The sequence below is a fragment of the Sinocyclocheilus rhinocerous genome, unplaced genomic scaffold, assembly GCF_001515625.1.
Source record: "Sinocyclocheilus rhinocerous isolate Xijiao unplaced genomic scaffold, SAMN03320098_v1.1 scaffold23, whole genome shotgun sequence".
NCBI classification, from domain to species: domain Eukaryota; kingdom Metazoa; phylum Chordata; class Actinopteri; order Cypriniformes; family Cyprinidae; genus Sinocyclocheilus; species Sinocyclocheilus rhinocerous.
Window position 1 is genome coordinate 672,553 of NW_015644367.1, and position 16,298 is coordinate 688,850.

Consider the following 16,298-nt stretch of genomic DNA (forward strand, 5'->3'; position numbering starts at 1 on the left):
GGTCTATTAAAACGCACAACATATTAAAGCGTCTTTGGTGTTTCCATGTTTTCTACAAAACAAAACCGGAAATCGAGGGGTTATGATGTCATTGGCAGGCGACACAATGACACTAAGGACACGGGCCGTGTCACTAGTTAAAATTGCTTATTTCTCTGGAATTAAAGGGGTCATATGATGCGATTAAAATTTTTCCTTTCTCTTTGAAGTGTTACAAGCTCTTGATGCATAAAGAAGATCTGTAAAGTTGCAAAGACTAAAGTCTCAAATCCAAAGAGATATTCTTTATAAAAATTAAGATTCAACCACACCTACCTAAAACGGCTCGTTCTAACACCTTCGCGCTGTGGATCACCGGATCGGCTTTCACCATGGACGAAGCAGAGTCCAGCCTGGGGTCGTCACATGTGGTTGCCGCAAGCCCGCCCACCGCGCCGTTCTCAAGCTCACCGGCCTCCTCTCACTCAGCCCGCCGGCCTCCGCTCACTCTAGGCCAGGGGTTTTCAACCTTTTAGGACAAGAATTTCACTCGCGCACCCCCCTCCGCCATTACTGTATTCACACCAAATTACTTTATAAACATCAACATAACACAAATATCCATTAAAGCTATTAAAGCAGCTAATTATTTTTCTTTTGCTCTTTTTGATTAACATTTATATAAGAAATGCACGGATCCGTTATACTGATGTACATCTGATATTTTCTTTATTGTTTACGTTCACTTAAAACAACCGACTGTGCTTACAAGGATACTTGTCAAGACAGCCATTGGTTTTCACCTGCTGTCTGAGAAGGCTAACATTATATGTTTGTGCACTTCAGATGTGTGCGCGGTGCGCATAGAAACGCTCTATCACAGAGATGTCTTGGGCTTAAATGGCTTAAAATTGCTTTCATGTTTAAACTGACAAGAATTAAAACACGTGAGAATGAAAAACTTTCTTGAGGAAGCAGCACTGGCCTGATCGTTAAGATAGTTTTGGGGGGCTAAGGTGACAGATAGGGGGGCTGAAACCCACCTAAAAAGGGTTTAGAACCGCCCCTGGTATAGCGTGCGTAATTATACTGAAACATAAATATATAACCAGTTTACCTGATTCAATGTGATGGCTGAGCCTGTTTCTGAGATAACAACATGCCAATCCGTGATTGGATTTCCGACACGGCTAATCATAAATCATCTTACACTGTCAATAAGCGTGACCAGGGTTGCTGCCCCCTAGTGGATGGCTAAAGATTTGCTAACTTGTATTCATAAATCCTCAAGGGAATGTCTCTGAATTAACTGATGCTGACGCCCCACAGGTTGAAAACCCCTGCTCTAGGCCGCCGCCGTGTGTGACGCTGTTTCATTGTGAAAGCGAAACTACTTTGTTTGGTCTTCCAAAAGAGGACACGACTAGAAATCAGTGGTTAAGTTGTATTTACAACACTGTTCCAGAACACTTCAACCCAAATATTCAGATGTGTGCAGCACATTTTATGGAGGACTGTTTCCTGATCCTAGTAGAGTAGACTACAATGCCAGCTGTTCCGACTCACAGATTGTAAGTATGTTTTTTATATTTAAAGAATTTGCCACTGACGATTCAAACGCGAGTTTTGGGCAGTGTAGAGTAGCACTTGTTGTTTGCCATTTCTCCGATCACAAATGGAGACATGGTTTTATGTTACGCTCCGGATAAACACATTTCATTACACCAAATACACAACATAATGTTCTTTTTAGCAGCATCATATAACCCCTTTAAACAATCTTCGAAACATTTGGGATCATGTAAGTACACAAGTCAGCAAAATACATAACACTGTTCTAGTGGTTTTTGGATATTTTAATAAAAAAATCTTACATATTGTGCCTTTAATATGTAATGATTATATTTATTGTGAAACTATTTATTTCAATATTAAATTACAAATATTAATTCACATAAGTATTACAATTAATTGTTACATGTACCGGTATTATAATTACATAGTAATAATCATTATTTGTAGTCTTGTTTATGAAAATACATTCATTAAAAATGCACTGAAAAGACACTACTATCAACACTCCTATTAAGCCTCTTTTCTTACGTTCCTTACTTTCTTTTCCACTTTCTCAGTCTCTTATATGTGTACCTGTGGTCGTCCCAGCTGGAAGATGTCAGAACCAAGGCCCACAGCGGCCAGTACAGAGGCACAGCCCAGCAGCAGAAGGTCACTCTTTTTCCTCTGGCTGCAGCGCCGAACTGAATCCAGTGAGCATATTCCCAGCCCTGTACTCGCTGATCCTAAACCCACCTCCTCCATCGCTCCATTACTGCCCAGGTCAGGAGCCAGGCGTCCTGGGGAACTGTCATCAAACTCACAGTGCTCCTCTACACAGAAAAAAGAGGTAGTGAATTAATAATGAATGAAGAGAAACAGATCGTAAACTTCCTATAATTTCAGTCGATATCAGTATTAATCTGTTTGATGTACTGTGTCGGGTCATAATGTTCCAATCTGAGGCAGGTTCATTATACCGTGTGTCTATAAGCATGTGATTCAGACTCACCCATTTCATTTAGGCTTGAGAATCCAGCTGTCATAGGAGCATGTTTTGGTATGTATATATGATAAACTAAATCAGTTGTGTACCATCACGTTAAACTACCAGTTTATACTTCAGAGATTTAACTTAACTTCAGTGCCTTATGGTAGGGTAAGATAAAATGCTGGCTCAATTTACCCCACAGCATTTGGCTCACTTTGCCCCATAGCTGCCATTTTGGTAAAAACTAGCTTGCTTACTAATTCAGGCTAATATTTAGCTAAATGATTTACATGGTTTTATACATTGCTAAATCACTTATATGCATCATAAATATTTTTAGACCTGGATAAATTTACTTTGATGTAACAACCATTACATTTGTTATGCTAAAATTTTACTTTGACAAGCCAAAAACAGTTTTTAAAGTAATTGGGTGACTTCCACTCCTCTCGTGTGTTTCTTCTTTTCACAGTCTGGCAGAAATTATGGGTGGTTTCAAAATATATTGTCGCATGACAATAAAAGTGTACAGTTGGCAAGATACAGGGGGTGGGTCAACTTACCCACTGGCTCATCTTACCCCACTCTCCCCCTATACAAAATTTTGTAAGACAATTATTTACTTAAAAATAATAATAATAAGTCATTAAAAAACATAAGTGGACTTCTAAAGAAATAATAAAATTAAATTAAATTAAAAAATCCAATATAAAAAAAGAAAAAGAAATACAACTCTTTTAAATGTATATTTTTTGGTCTACCTGTCCTCTCCACCGACTCTCTCGCGCTGATGTGTGGAGCTGGGCCCCCATGTTCGGCCCTTCTTCTTGGTCCCTAGATCCTCTTTCTTACACACTGCCGTCCGGCCCCATGTTTTCCTTCCATCACTAGGCGTCACTAGACCACACAGCAATCCAAACACATTTCAGAAAATATTCAATATTATCTTTGCTTTAGCATACTACATATTGCTACCTAACTCAACATAAAGTATGGATTACATAGAAACACAAGTATGTAAGCTAAGACAGTCTCAATGCACTTCACAGACACATTCAACTCTTTTAAGTGGTATTGATTGTTGGCACATGGCAGTGCAGGCACACATCAGTATGTACTGCTCCAGCAATGTACTCTGGTCCTTGTTTATTCTCTTATATAAAACCAAAACATTCAGGCATTGACTTACGGCGTATGGCTCTGAGGCGAGGGATGACCCCTGGGCTGGCTGGAGGAGTGGTGCTTTCACTACCCTGACCTTTCCTCTTGTCCACACTGGGTGACGCTTGCACTGTGATCTTATGTTCAAAACCTAAAACATACAGTTTTAATTCCCAATGTATGATAAAAAATTGTTTTACTGGACAATAACACTAATTTGATTGGGGGGGGGGAATTCCTTTGAATATACCGGTAAATGTACAGCAATATTGTGAAATATTATTATTATTGTGATTTGAATACAGTAAAAACAGTAATATTGTGAAATTGAATTACAATTTAAAATAACTGTTTTCTATTGCAATATATTTTATGATGTAATTTATTTCTGTGATGGCAAAGCTGAATTTTCAGCATCATTACTCCGGTCTTCAGTATCACATGATCCTTCAGAAATCATTCTAATCTGCTGATTTGGCACTCAATTATTATCAGTTATTATTGGCACTCAATTATTAATAATGGTTCTTATTATTATCAATGCTGCTTAATATTCTTTGATAAATAGAAAATAAAAAGCAGCATTTATTTGAAATAAAATCTTTTGTAACATTAAACGTCTTTACTGTCACTTTTGATCAATTAAAATGCATCCTTGCTGAGTTGAAGCGTTGATTGATTAGTTTCCACAAAATATTAAGCAGCAGATATAATAAAAATGTTTCTTGAGCAGCAAATCAGCTTATCAGAAAGATTTATGAAGGATCATGTGACACTGAAGACTGGAGTAATGGCTGCTGAAAACTCAGCGTTGCCATCACAGGAATAAATTAAATCATAAAATATATTAAAGGTACAATAGGAGATCTTGGAAAATGCTAACTTTAGCCTGATAGCACTGAAAGCGAACGTCCCACCTAAAGTTATTTTAAATTGTAATTAAATTTCACAATGTTACTGTTTTGACTTTATTCAAATCGCACCACAGCCATATAAATGCAGCTTCAGAAGAACAACATTAAACAATCATAATTATTCCAAACTTTTGTCCGGTAGTGTATATTCTCATTCCACCCACCAGATGGCAGACTGATGCAGTTGCTGTCTCTGCCAAGTTTGAGCAGTCTGCTCTTTTTGAAGTGGCCTTTGCGTTTTTTCACTCGTGGTTTCTCTTGATACATCTGATGGATGATGATGTTGAGCTCTCTCTCCACGATGTCAATCTCCCTCTCGGCTAACTCCTGCTCACGCCTCCTCAGATGCTCCTCTTGCTCCCTCTGCTCCTCAGCTGCCCGCGCCAGAGCTTCCTCCCAGGATCGCAACTCCTAATGAACAGGCGATTATTTAGACCGCTAATCCACTGAGCCTACAAGTTATTGCTTATAATATTGTTGCTAGTGTAATTTCCCTAAGCGTAGATGATTAGATTTTCCTACACATTAGGCTCTCTATTTGTATATTGGCTCACAATACTTGTGTGTAAACCTACACTGTAGTCTTAACCATCTAATCTGTACTCTTTATTAGTTCCTAAATTTATAAAATATCTACCGGTAAAAGTACAGAACCGTTCAAATGTTTGGGGTCGGTAAGATTTTTTTATTTTATTTTATTCAGCAAGGATGTATTAAAGTGATCAAAAGTGACAGTAAAATGTTTTACACTGTTTAAAAAATGTCTTCAAATTTCAAATATGGTGTTCTTTTGAAATTTCTATTCATTAAAGAATACTGAGGAAAAACAAACATTGATAATTATAAGAACTTTTTCTTGGGCACCAAATCAGCATTTTAGAATGATTTCTGAAAGATCATGTCATTTTCACATATTATTTTCAACAAACTAAATTTTCAACAGTTAAAGCTGTCATAATATTTTGAAAATATTACTGTTTTTACTGTATTTTGATCAAATAAATGTAGCCTCTGGCAAGCAAAAGAGAAAACATTTAAACATCCTACCAACCCTAAACTTTTCAAATCTAGTATATTTTATAAAACAACTAATATAGTAATTTTGTATTTGTATTGATTTTATTATTCTTTTTAAATTTAGAAAATGATCATTTGGTATTGGCTGCTAAGTGACAGTCCAGAAGCAAACATTTTGGAAAAAAAGTTACTGTATTATTGAAGTTATTTTATTTGAAATTTTAAAAATGTAAAAAAAAAACTACATTTACAAGACTTCAATGTGACTGGGTTTTATAGTATATTAATATAAATTATAATATTATTCATATGGTTAAATGTGTAAATTATATGGTATTATAGTACTGGTTGACAATATAGGGTAAATGGTGATCCATATTCATTGTGCAAATGGTTTAAATATCAACTGAATCCATAAATATGAAAATATTTCAGAAGTTCACCACATGCCTCTCGTACTTTCTCCTTATTAAACAAATTTATGAAGTGAAGTGAAGTGACGAAGTGAAGTGACGTGACATGTGGCCAAGTATGGTGAACCATCCTAGGAATTAGTGCTCTGCATTTAACCCATCCTAAGTGCACACACACAGCAGTGAACACACACACACACCGTGAACACACACCCGGAGCAGTGGTCCTAACCTTCTCTTTTGCTCGTAGTTCATCAAACATCTGCTGGATCTCCAGCCTCCAGTCTTCTTGCAGGGAATGGAAAGACTCGAGGGGCATCTGGAACATGGCTGATTGCTCAATGTCCACCAGCCTTTTCAAGATACTCCCAAAAGAAGGACGTCCATGTGGGTTAGGACACCAACACTCTACAGAAGAGAGAGAGAGAGAGACAGATGAATAATGATCTGATGTAAAGAGTGGATATCTCACAGGTCAATGTTTCATGTGGTTCAACTGTAACTGTTCTTACCTCCCAGCAGCTGTGCAAAGGCCTCAGGGCAGGTGGAGGGGATGGGAAGGGTCAGCTTGTTCATAGCAACTCCATAGGCCACAGCCAAAGCATCGATTTCACGGTATGGCACCTCACCAGTCAGCAGCTCCCAGAGTAACACTCCAAAACTGACACGAAAAAGACCATAATCAGCCACAAAACCTCTAGTTAGGCCGCAAAAGATAGTCCAGAGCAGGACGGAAGCTCACCTCCAAACATCGCTGCTTTTGGAGAACAGGGACAGCTTGATGACCTCTGGAGCCATCCAGGCATACGTGCCCGCTGCGCTCATCTTCGTGGTGCGAAGCCATTCCCGAGCAAGGCCGAAGTCTGTAATCTTCAGAGTCTTCCCGCTCAGGTCGTCTCTCTCCACAGGCTCCAGAATCAGAACTGAGGGAGGAGTGAAATGAAGAACAGAGAAATATGAAGCCAAAGTGGGTTGGAGATAAATGGAGTGAATTTTGGCTCTTAATAGTGGAAACAATAACAACTTCTGCATTGTAATATCCAGTGATTAGTCTCAGTGGTGCTCATCAGAAGTCAAACCAGGTTATTTGGCAAACAGAAGCTTTACACAAAGATGGCAAACAATATCCTTGATTTGCACTTAAGATAAAACTGAAGTGCAAACATAACACGTTTGAGTCATATGACAGTGATACAATGTGAGAACCAGTGTAGTACTTGTGTATACAGTGACACCTCACAAAAACAAAACTACATCTACAGATCATCTTAGATCAGAATATCAAATGAATTTTTTAGACTTTATAATATTGACTGTTATTCATTTACGCATTCCTATTCTCATAAGTTTTGCAAAATGAATTAGTATTCGCAACTCATTTTACTTCCATCTGTGACGTATTGAGTGAAACAGGATGCTCAACGGGAACAAAATCTAGGGCAGGATTTATGCATTCAGGCTTGATGTAAACAGCAGTACATTGTGAAACTTGCAAGTGACAGTTGGACGAAAGTGATGGTTTATAGTAGAGCCCGACCGATATGGGTTTTTTTGGACCGATACCGATATTAGGGAGTAAAAAAAGGCCGATATCGATATATCGGCCGATATTCTTTGTGTATATTATAGTACAGTACCAGTCAAAAGTTTGGACACTTTCCCATTCGTGTGTCCAAACATTTGACTAGTACTATATATAGAAGAGGCTACAGTATATACATACACAGAATATATATACATAAACACATTTTTTGCAATGATCACTCAAATGTGGTGATGAAACACTTATAATGACGTGACAGAGATATGTAATGGAGGCAGGGCATTTAACAATTTAACAATAAACTTTATTATCCAAAATGAGTCTGACATCAGTGCACTGAACAGTAAAGTTGAAGTTTATTCAACTTTAATTCCATTCAACTTTATTCCGTTGAAGTTGATTTCACTTCGGAACATTTATTCACAGATTTGCGCTACTGTCTTCACACACAGACGAAACTTACTAGAGAAGTGTGAAGTGTGACATAATATACCTCTGTAAATAAATACAATATATTCACGTCTCGCACACTTTAATGGCCTTTGAATGTAACGTGTATGTTCCCTTGGAACTGGAATCATGGCGGAATTTCATGTGAAGTCCACTTCGCAGGGCACTTACGGTCGAATAAGACAACGCTTGAATGCTGCTGCCTGAACAAGAGACCTCCTTACTGAAGTGAAAGTGTTGGCTGGTGTCACTATCTCGCGAACGCGCCGGCAGATCTCCACCAAATTCGGGGGATCCCTTCAGCTCGAGGAGCCCTATCGAACGCCACCCTCCGCGCATCGGTAGCCCCCCGGGATCGCTTGATCGGTCGCTGCCGGACTGCAAATTTAACCACCCCTAACCCCCGAACCGTGGGGGCTATCGACGCGGCGGTGGTCTCATTCGAAAGCGCGCCTCTAGACGTACACTCGATTCGCGTTTGAGAGGGTTCCTCGAGCTGAAGGGATCCCCCGAATTTGGTGCGGATTCGCCGCACCGTTACGGAGATATGGCCGTTCAAATTTTCAATGGTTTTCCATAGAATTAAGCTTTAAAGCGTTTCATCCAGGTCGCCAGCAGCAAACAATGGAGCTCGCTCTGCTGGACAAACTAAGTAATTACACCATTTCAAGCATTTTATCTGCGTTATATGTTCTGTAAAAAAAAAATTCATATCAGCCGATAATATCGGCAAAAATATATATCGGTCGGGCTCTAGTTTATAGTTAAAAATTTTTACAAATATGTGTATTTTTCTTACATAAACCTATCATTTCACATCAGAAGATGTCGATTCATGTCATATGGGGGGTCGTAGAGTATGGGAAGCCAAACAACTCAAATGTGGGACGAAACGGCGCGGTATTCAAGTGTTCGCGCCGCGCTGACCTGTCATAGGCGCGGCTCAATGGACCGAGCGGCTCGACCGACTCGACAGCGCAGAGAGGACGTGTTTACTAGCGCCACCGAACTGACAGCGCGGCGCTGATCAGTTACAACAGCGCAGCGCGAACATTACTCTTCTTCTTCTTCATGTTTTATGGCGGGTGGCATCCAACGTTAAGTTAAGTTATTTTGCTTACCTTTCTACTACATGTAAACAGTTGTACTTTGAAAAACTGCAAATATAAAATATATAAAATATTAATAAATTTACAATACCATAGTCCTCTTGAGGAGCACACCCAGCTTCTAGTATATATATATTTTTTATTTTGTACTTAGTTATTATTGTTGTTGTCGTCAAGTTCTACATTCAGCACAATATTGCCCATTTTAAATTTGAACTATTATTAAATAGCCTAGTATATATATGGGATTTTTGTTGTCTCTAGTAAAGGGAACGTTGTTATTTAACTTTAACATTGCAATTTTATATAATGGATACGGTTTGTAAGGCTTTTCTCTACACTCCAAATTAAATAAATAAATTTTAATTAATTAAAAAAACTTTAAAAATTAGGGACAGTGTATGTAAATTCAATATGATGTATTTTGAATTTTGCACTGCATTGTGTTTTAGGTTTATCGGAAAACACATTAAAATTAACCATGATTTTATGACACTAACCTTTTAACCATACATTTGTAGTTAAACTGTGGGTTTAAAAAAATGACAAAATCTATCCATGGTTACTGCACTTTTACTATAGTAAAACCATTGTTAATTTCTGTATTTCCATAAGGGAAAATGTATGTCCTGACAGAAAAGTATCAGTACATTTTACTCTTTTTTTTTCAAGCATAATCATATGCTACAGTTACACAAATATCCTTAAATGTAACATTTACTTAAATATGCCTTGATGAAGGAAACCATAAAATATTTGAATTCTAATTGGTTAATGGAAGTTTTTGCTGTGAACGTGACTACTAAATATAGGCTATAAGTGCTTCAAAGTAGCTAACACTACTGTTTACATGTAGTAATATGAAAGATAATAAGCAAAAGAAATGTAATAAATCTTCATTATGTTATGTGCAGGAAATGTGTCCCCCTCGGTTGAATTCCTGAAGGGCTTTAAAGAGATGGATTATTTTTCTAAAAATCTTTTTCTTTTCATCTAAAGAAAGAAAGTCATACACATTTTGGACAGCATGAGAGTCAGTAAATAATAATTGTATTTTCATTTTTAGGTAGAGTAACCCTATGCGTTCATTCAAACTCTATGCTACTCTATTGGCAACCAATGAATGTCACTTAGAAGAAACTAGTCAAATTATGCAGAGACCAACATAGACCATTTGCTTGTCCCAAAAACCCCTGAAGAAAACAGTTACTACATTAAATACAGTTTATGTTTGTTATTGTGTTGGGTCACCACCTGATGGCGAATGTAACATTTAGATCCTGATGCAAAAACAGTTGATAATCTGTCCTAAAACGCTACCTAAATAGCTATTTGGCTTTTGTTAATCTTATAAAACATCCCACTTGGCCCTCGTTAAGTCACTCAAAAGAAAATAATTTGTTTCAGAGATGGACTTGGTTGCTACATTTTGATGAAAGCAGATACATATTTTTTGTCTTTGGGATAATGAACTGTACACACAGTTTTTTTAAGTCTCTTATGTTCACCAAGCAGGTAAAATGCAGTTAAACAGTAATATTGTGAAATACTATCACAGTTTAAAATAACTGTATATTTTAAAATGTAATTTATTCCTGTGATGGCAAAGTTGATTTTTCAGCAGCCAGTACTCCAGTCTTCAGTGTCCTTCATAAATCATTCTAATATGCTGATTTGGTGCTCAAGAAGCATTATTATCAGAGTTGAAAACAGTTGTGCTGCTTAATACAGTATATGACTTTACTATCACTTTTGATAAATGTAATGTGCACTGAAAAAAATGTTTCATTCATCCAATTAAAAAAAATTAGGGTAATGATTCACATCTATATTTTTTAACTTGAGCCAATGAAAAAGAAATAACTTGCCCTAAGGGATGATAATTGGATGAATGAAACATTTTTTTCAGTGTGTCCTTGCTGAATGAAAGTATTAAATTCTTTCCAATAACAAAAATAAATCTCACTGACCCCAAATTTTAGAAATTTTTTTCTATACTGTACATAATGGAATGAATGCAATGTATACCAAATGGAACAATGTAAATCATTCACAATAAGACCATGTATTAAGAAAGTAAACCAGGTCAAATTTTGATTTAATAGCCTCAGCAAAATGAAGACTTCTTGACGTTTACAGGGAGTTGAAGCTCTAACACAGAGCCCCAAAAAGTAACTTTGACTTTCACCTAACTGAGTGCACACTCATCTATACGCTAATCTATACACACAACACAATCTTAGCTTCACATCACAAGTGAGACACATGACAAGCTTTAACTACACACACATACACATAATAGGTGCCAGTTAACTGCATGCGGAGAACAATGTCAATATTTCACAGAAGTGGCATTAGACGACACACCGATCCTGGTATTGTTATCCATGAATTCAGATCTGTGTTTACTGAAACTACCAAGATCCACACAGTTTATTAGAACAAGAATTATAGAAGTCAATAGGTACATAAGACAAAAAAAGGTTGGGAAACACTGGTCTAAGCCATACTGCCACGCCACATGAGATTATACAGTTGCCATTAAGACTTAACTTTCTGTCTAGTTCACATTTACAAGCAATAGTCACACTGGATGGAAAGAATCTCACAAATAAATCAATGTGAACTATAGCTTTCTTTACAGTATATGTCATATTTGTGTGTGTGTGTGTGTGTGTATTGCATTTATATATAAATACTGTATGTGAGTGTGTACTGTATGAGAGAGTGATGCTAGTTTGTGGTGCCCTGTTCTTTCCCTCCTCCCTGTATTTCCTCCTGAGTTTCCGTATGCGGGCAGGCTATGGAAATGTTTGGAGTGTCAATAGTCAGCTGGACTGGTTTGAGTGGGGTGGAGACGGGTGGAGTGCAGCCTGCTATTCCATTATCACCACACATATGCAAACGGGAGCAGAGAGAGAGAGACAGGAAGAGAACACAGCTGAGTTTCTGTTTAACCAGCACATCACAAGCTCAGGTTAAACCAACAGGTGGAACCTTTCTCTCTTTCACAGCCATTAGATAGACTAATACATTAAAAAATGTTGTGTCACTTATTAATATAATATAATAATATTATAGAATATGAAATACAGAATTTTATATTATATAAATATCATTTAAGAACTAGATGTATGTTCTTTTACAACTAGATGTTTTGTCAATGAAAATAAATTATGATCATTTTTTATATTGATCCTACTTACTTTTTTTATTAAATAACAAAGATTATATTTAGTATTGTCTATATGCATTTACAATATATAGATAACAGAATATGGGGGAAAATAACACAAAAAATGTTTGCCCTACATATGGAAGCCAGAGGTGTAAATAAAACCAAACTCCCTTTTAATATAAAAATAGAAAAACTAAAAGTGAAAGCAATTAGTTCACATTATGAAAGATGCCTTAATTGACAAATTCCTGGAATATCAGATGAAAAGATGACAAAATATAGCAAAAACACTGGATGTAAATAAACACTATTATTGTCCAATAGATGCTCTGTTTTTTGGCAGAAACATTGTGTATTTCATACATTTCATGTATTCGTAAACATGGACATGCTTTCTGCTAAAAATATCTTCTTAGAAGGTTGACTGCCAAGGCAAAGCAGTGTGTCTCAGCGTTTACTGACAAGACAAATGAAAAATCTGCCAATGGAACAAGAAAAAATATTTTAAAAAACATATTCAAGACACGGCTGTTAAGTCCTACTAATGTCAGTTTTGCTTCTTAGCTAAATTTAATTGTTTTAAGGACGTTCAGATATTTGAACTGTACACAAAAGTACTGATTAACATAACATCAGTTAATCATTAATAAACAAGAACTAACAATGAAAAAACCTCTAAAGAATTTATTATCTGTTCATATTATAGAAGCAATCAAACTGTTAGTCTAACTCAGTATACACTAGTGTTAGAGGGTCATTTTTTTTATAATAAATAAAAAGAAAACAAGTAGATAAAATAGAAAAAGAATATAGAACGCTAGTGTTAGAGGGTAATTTTTAAAATAATAATAATAATAATAAAAAAACAAGTAGATAGAATAGAAAAAGAATAGCTGTTAATTAATGCTCTAGCCAAGTGTAACGAATGGGACCTTATTGTAAAGTGTTACCAATATTTTTAGTGAACTTGTTAAGCTATGATTTGATATTTCCCTGCCTCATCTCTAACTGTGTACATTTGTGTGTGTGTGTGTGTGTGCATATGTTTCTGCCTCTAGTGTGAGGGGAGATAAGGAGAATAGGAGATGGCTGCTCACAATGTTAATAAGGCTTTGTTATATGCCTGTCTTAGTGGCCATGTCACCCTGAGGGACAGTTGCCACCAGAGGGTTTTGTGGGGGTGTGTGTGTGTGTGTGTGTGTGTGTGTGCATGTCACAGAGAAAGAATATATAGGATTGTGTGAATATATGTGTGGAGAGAGATGGTGTTCATGAGAGTGAATAAAGAGGCACAACATTCGTTGAACATGGTTGAACAAGCGAGGGTGTGTCAGTGATGGTAAATGTGTGTGTGTGTGTGTGTGTGCGCGCACTGCATATACGTGCATGTTTGTTCCAATTAACTTCTGTTGCAGCTCTTCACTAAAGGCTACTGCCGGGCATTCAGGGCATGCATGGAAATGTGTTTATTTGTTGGGATGATATATGAGAGGACAGTCATACAGGTTTTACAACTAGCAACTATCAAACACTCTCAAACCAACCACCGTATGCACAGGACATCAACCATAACTCCCATTCATAACATATTTATATTTACATATTTACACTTTATTCACAATCTGGCGTATCAAATTAATTAACTTGACTCTGGTTGGTCAATCGCTACATCCCAGTCAATTTTTTAAATAATTTTTAGTTAAACTATACTAAACTGTATATATATATATATATATATATATATATAGGTATGAATACATTCGCAAGGCACTGTATAAAAGATAATATTGATGTGTTTTTGAGATAACTGTGAAATTGAGTGGCTTAACAAAAATTTATATAAATAAAAATTTATTAATTAAATATAAATATTCATTTATTATTCATTTACTATTTTTGTCAAATTTGCTTTTGACCAGCTTAGTGTAAAATATCACTTACATCTTATATGACATGTTGACGTTGATGGAAAAATAAAGACATATGTTGATGGAAACAGATACTATGGATGGTTTCATGAGATGACGGGCACATTTAGTGGTTTAGCAAATATATACATATTTGTTTACTTGTTATGTAGCCAGTTATTGGCTTCAACTTCCCTGCCATAATGACCAAATACTTCTGTCTTCCACAGAATTATACACTCTCGACCCCCAACTGGCATAAAATACAACCTAATTAGCATTTCCTTTATATACAGTATATCTCCATCTGCAGCTACTTTAACCTAAGCCTGATGATGATTAAGTGCAGCATGGTGTCAGGGCACACACACATCTGTCACGCTGCAAGCCTTGTTTAACTGTTTGTCATTACAACAAGCAATTTGACCCTTGACCCTTCATGATCCGATTGGAGACTAGACCATTTGTCTCTTCGCCAATCCATGAGAATGGCACATCATCTTCACACAGCAGTCAAGAGGGTGATAAAAATATTTGAACAGTCACTGATTTATAATTAGCCAATAAAGAAGTTATTGTGCTAATAGATTTTACTATAGTATGTGTGTGTGTGTTACCACAGAAATAAGTGTTTTATAATATTTGGTAAATCACACAAGATTGGCACAGTCCTAAACTTCGCCTGATTTGTCAGGCATACAATCCAAGAAAGAGACAATCTGTCTCTGAAACACATTCTCTCCCCCACACAGTGCTGTCCCCTTTGTCTCCCTAAAGCTCACTGAAAAGGTCTGTCTCTCAATCAATCGCTGAGTCGCCCACTCTCATATTTTCTAATCTGAAGGCACAAATTCTCCCCTCAGTGCCATATATAGTGCACACTCAGTAGGGAGCATAAAGGGTGAAATGAAACTGTCCCCTGAAGGCAGGAACAGCTGGTACTGTGGCTGAATCAGGTCCCTTGTTCTCCCCCGCCTCCCACCCCCCAATTCTACCTGCTGCTTCAGCCCAGGTACACTACATTAAACTGCAGAGAGAGAGATTTTTTTACAGTCCCACATGCTGACATAGCAGTTTGAATCCTTCGTTTTGTATTTCTCAGGGGTTCCTATTTTCGGGCCTGCATCTATAGATAAAAGGGCTAGGCAATGTACCAGATAAATGCAATGGTTTTTGCTGGTGATATAAAATACAGCAACATTGTGGATATTACAATCAGGGGTTATCACAATTTTTTATTTGGCCATTAATTTTCCTGAAGGCTAATTTGCAATCTTTAATTGCAAAATGCTGTGATTCATTTATGTCAATCATTTCAGATTGTCTGTTCCAAAAAAACAAAAAAAAATTCTGATTCAATGATTAATTTGCATCATCACTCAAAAATGTTCATTGTGGCATTTTTAATCAGGTGCATGTATGTATATAGTAAAACATATGCAAGTGCATTTTTTTTACCATGTTGTTATATTGCTACATAAAAATGAAAATTTATCAATATTCTTCCTTTAGTTTATTATGTGAAAACTGTGTAGAAAATATTGATCATATTTAACTAGATTCGGTGTTTTAATTTTTACATTAAACTTTTACATTGATCTGCCTAAATTGGCTGTTTGGTTGCAATTATGGCTTTTATGATAAAAAAAAAAAACATTATTCCACACAATTTCAGAGAAAATAAATAAGACATCAAAAAGTCATTGAAAGGTATAAAAATATTGAGACCAATTTTAGCTACGTCACCCACCCCAATACAGAAGGTCTATATACTCAGCTTTGAAAATATATGTCCTAAAAAAACATATGTACATATTTCTGGACTAACAGCATTAATGCTATTAATGCTTTGATGGCTGTGCAGGTTACTATGCTAAAATCAGCCATCAAAGCAGAATTTCACTGAAAAGGTTATTGACTAAGAACGCTGGTGGCAAGCATGGCTGTGGACCAATCAGCAGAGGCATGACTAAGCTGGGCGGGGCTCGTTTGGACCAATCATTGAGTGTGGCCCCCTTCTCCTCCCTATCCTCACCAGTGACTGCATTTCCTCTATATCACTGTGCCCTACAGACAATCCCT

The 16,298-nt window shown here is 36.7% G+C and overlaps 1 protein-coding gene across 1 annotated transcript in view; it reads right to left on the minus strand.

Annotated features, from left to right (window-relative positions):
* Positions 1-16,298, minus strand: part of LOC107758231 (mitogen-activated protein kinase kinase kinase 10-like) — a 44,223-nt gene that overhangs the window by 10,452 nt on the left and 17,473 nt on the right. Inside the window, exons 2-10 of the mRNA XM_016575910.1 lie at positions 6,772-6,952; positions 6,542-6,690; positions 6,262-6,437; positions 4,764-5,010; positions 3,714-3,836; positions 3,286-3,421; positions 2,940-2,986; positions 2,546-2,611; positions 2,128-2,366 (exon numbers count right to left, since the gene is read on the minus strand). Coding sequence (XP_016431396.1) covers positions 2,128-2,366; positions 2,546-2,611; positions 2,940-2,986; positions 3,286-3,421; positions 3,714-3,836; positions 4,764-5,010; positions 6,262-6,437; positions 6,542-6,690; positions 6,772-6,952 — 1,364 coding nt within the window. The remainder of the gene's footprint in view (positions 1-2,127; positions 2,367-2,545; positions 2,612-2,939; positions 2,987-3,285; positions 3,422-3,713; positions 3,837-4,763; positions 5,011-6,261; positions 6,438-6,541; positions 6,691-6,771; positions 6,953-16,298) is intronic.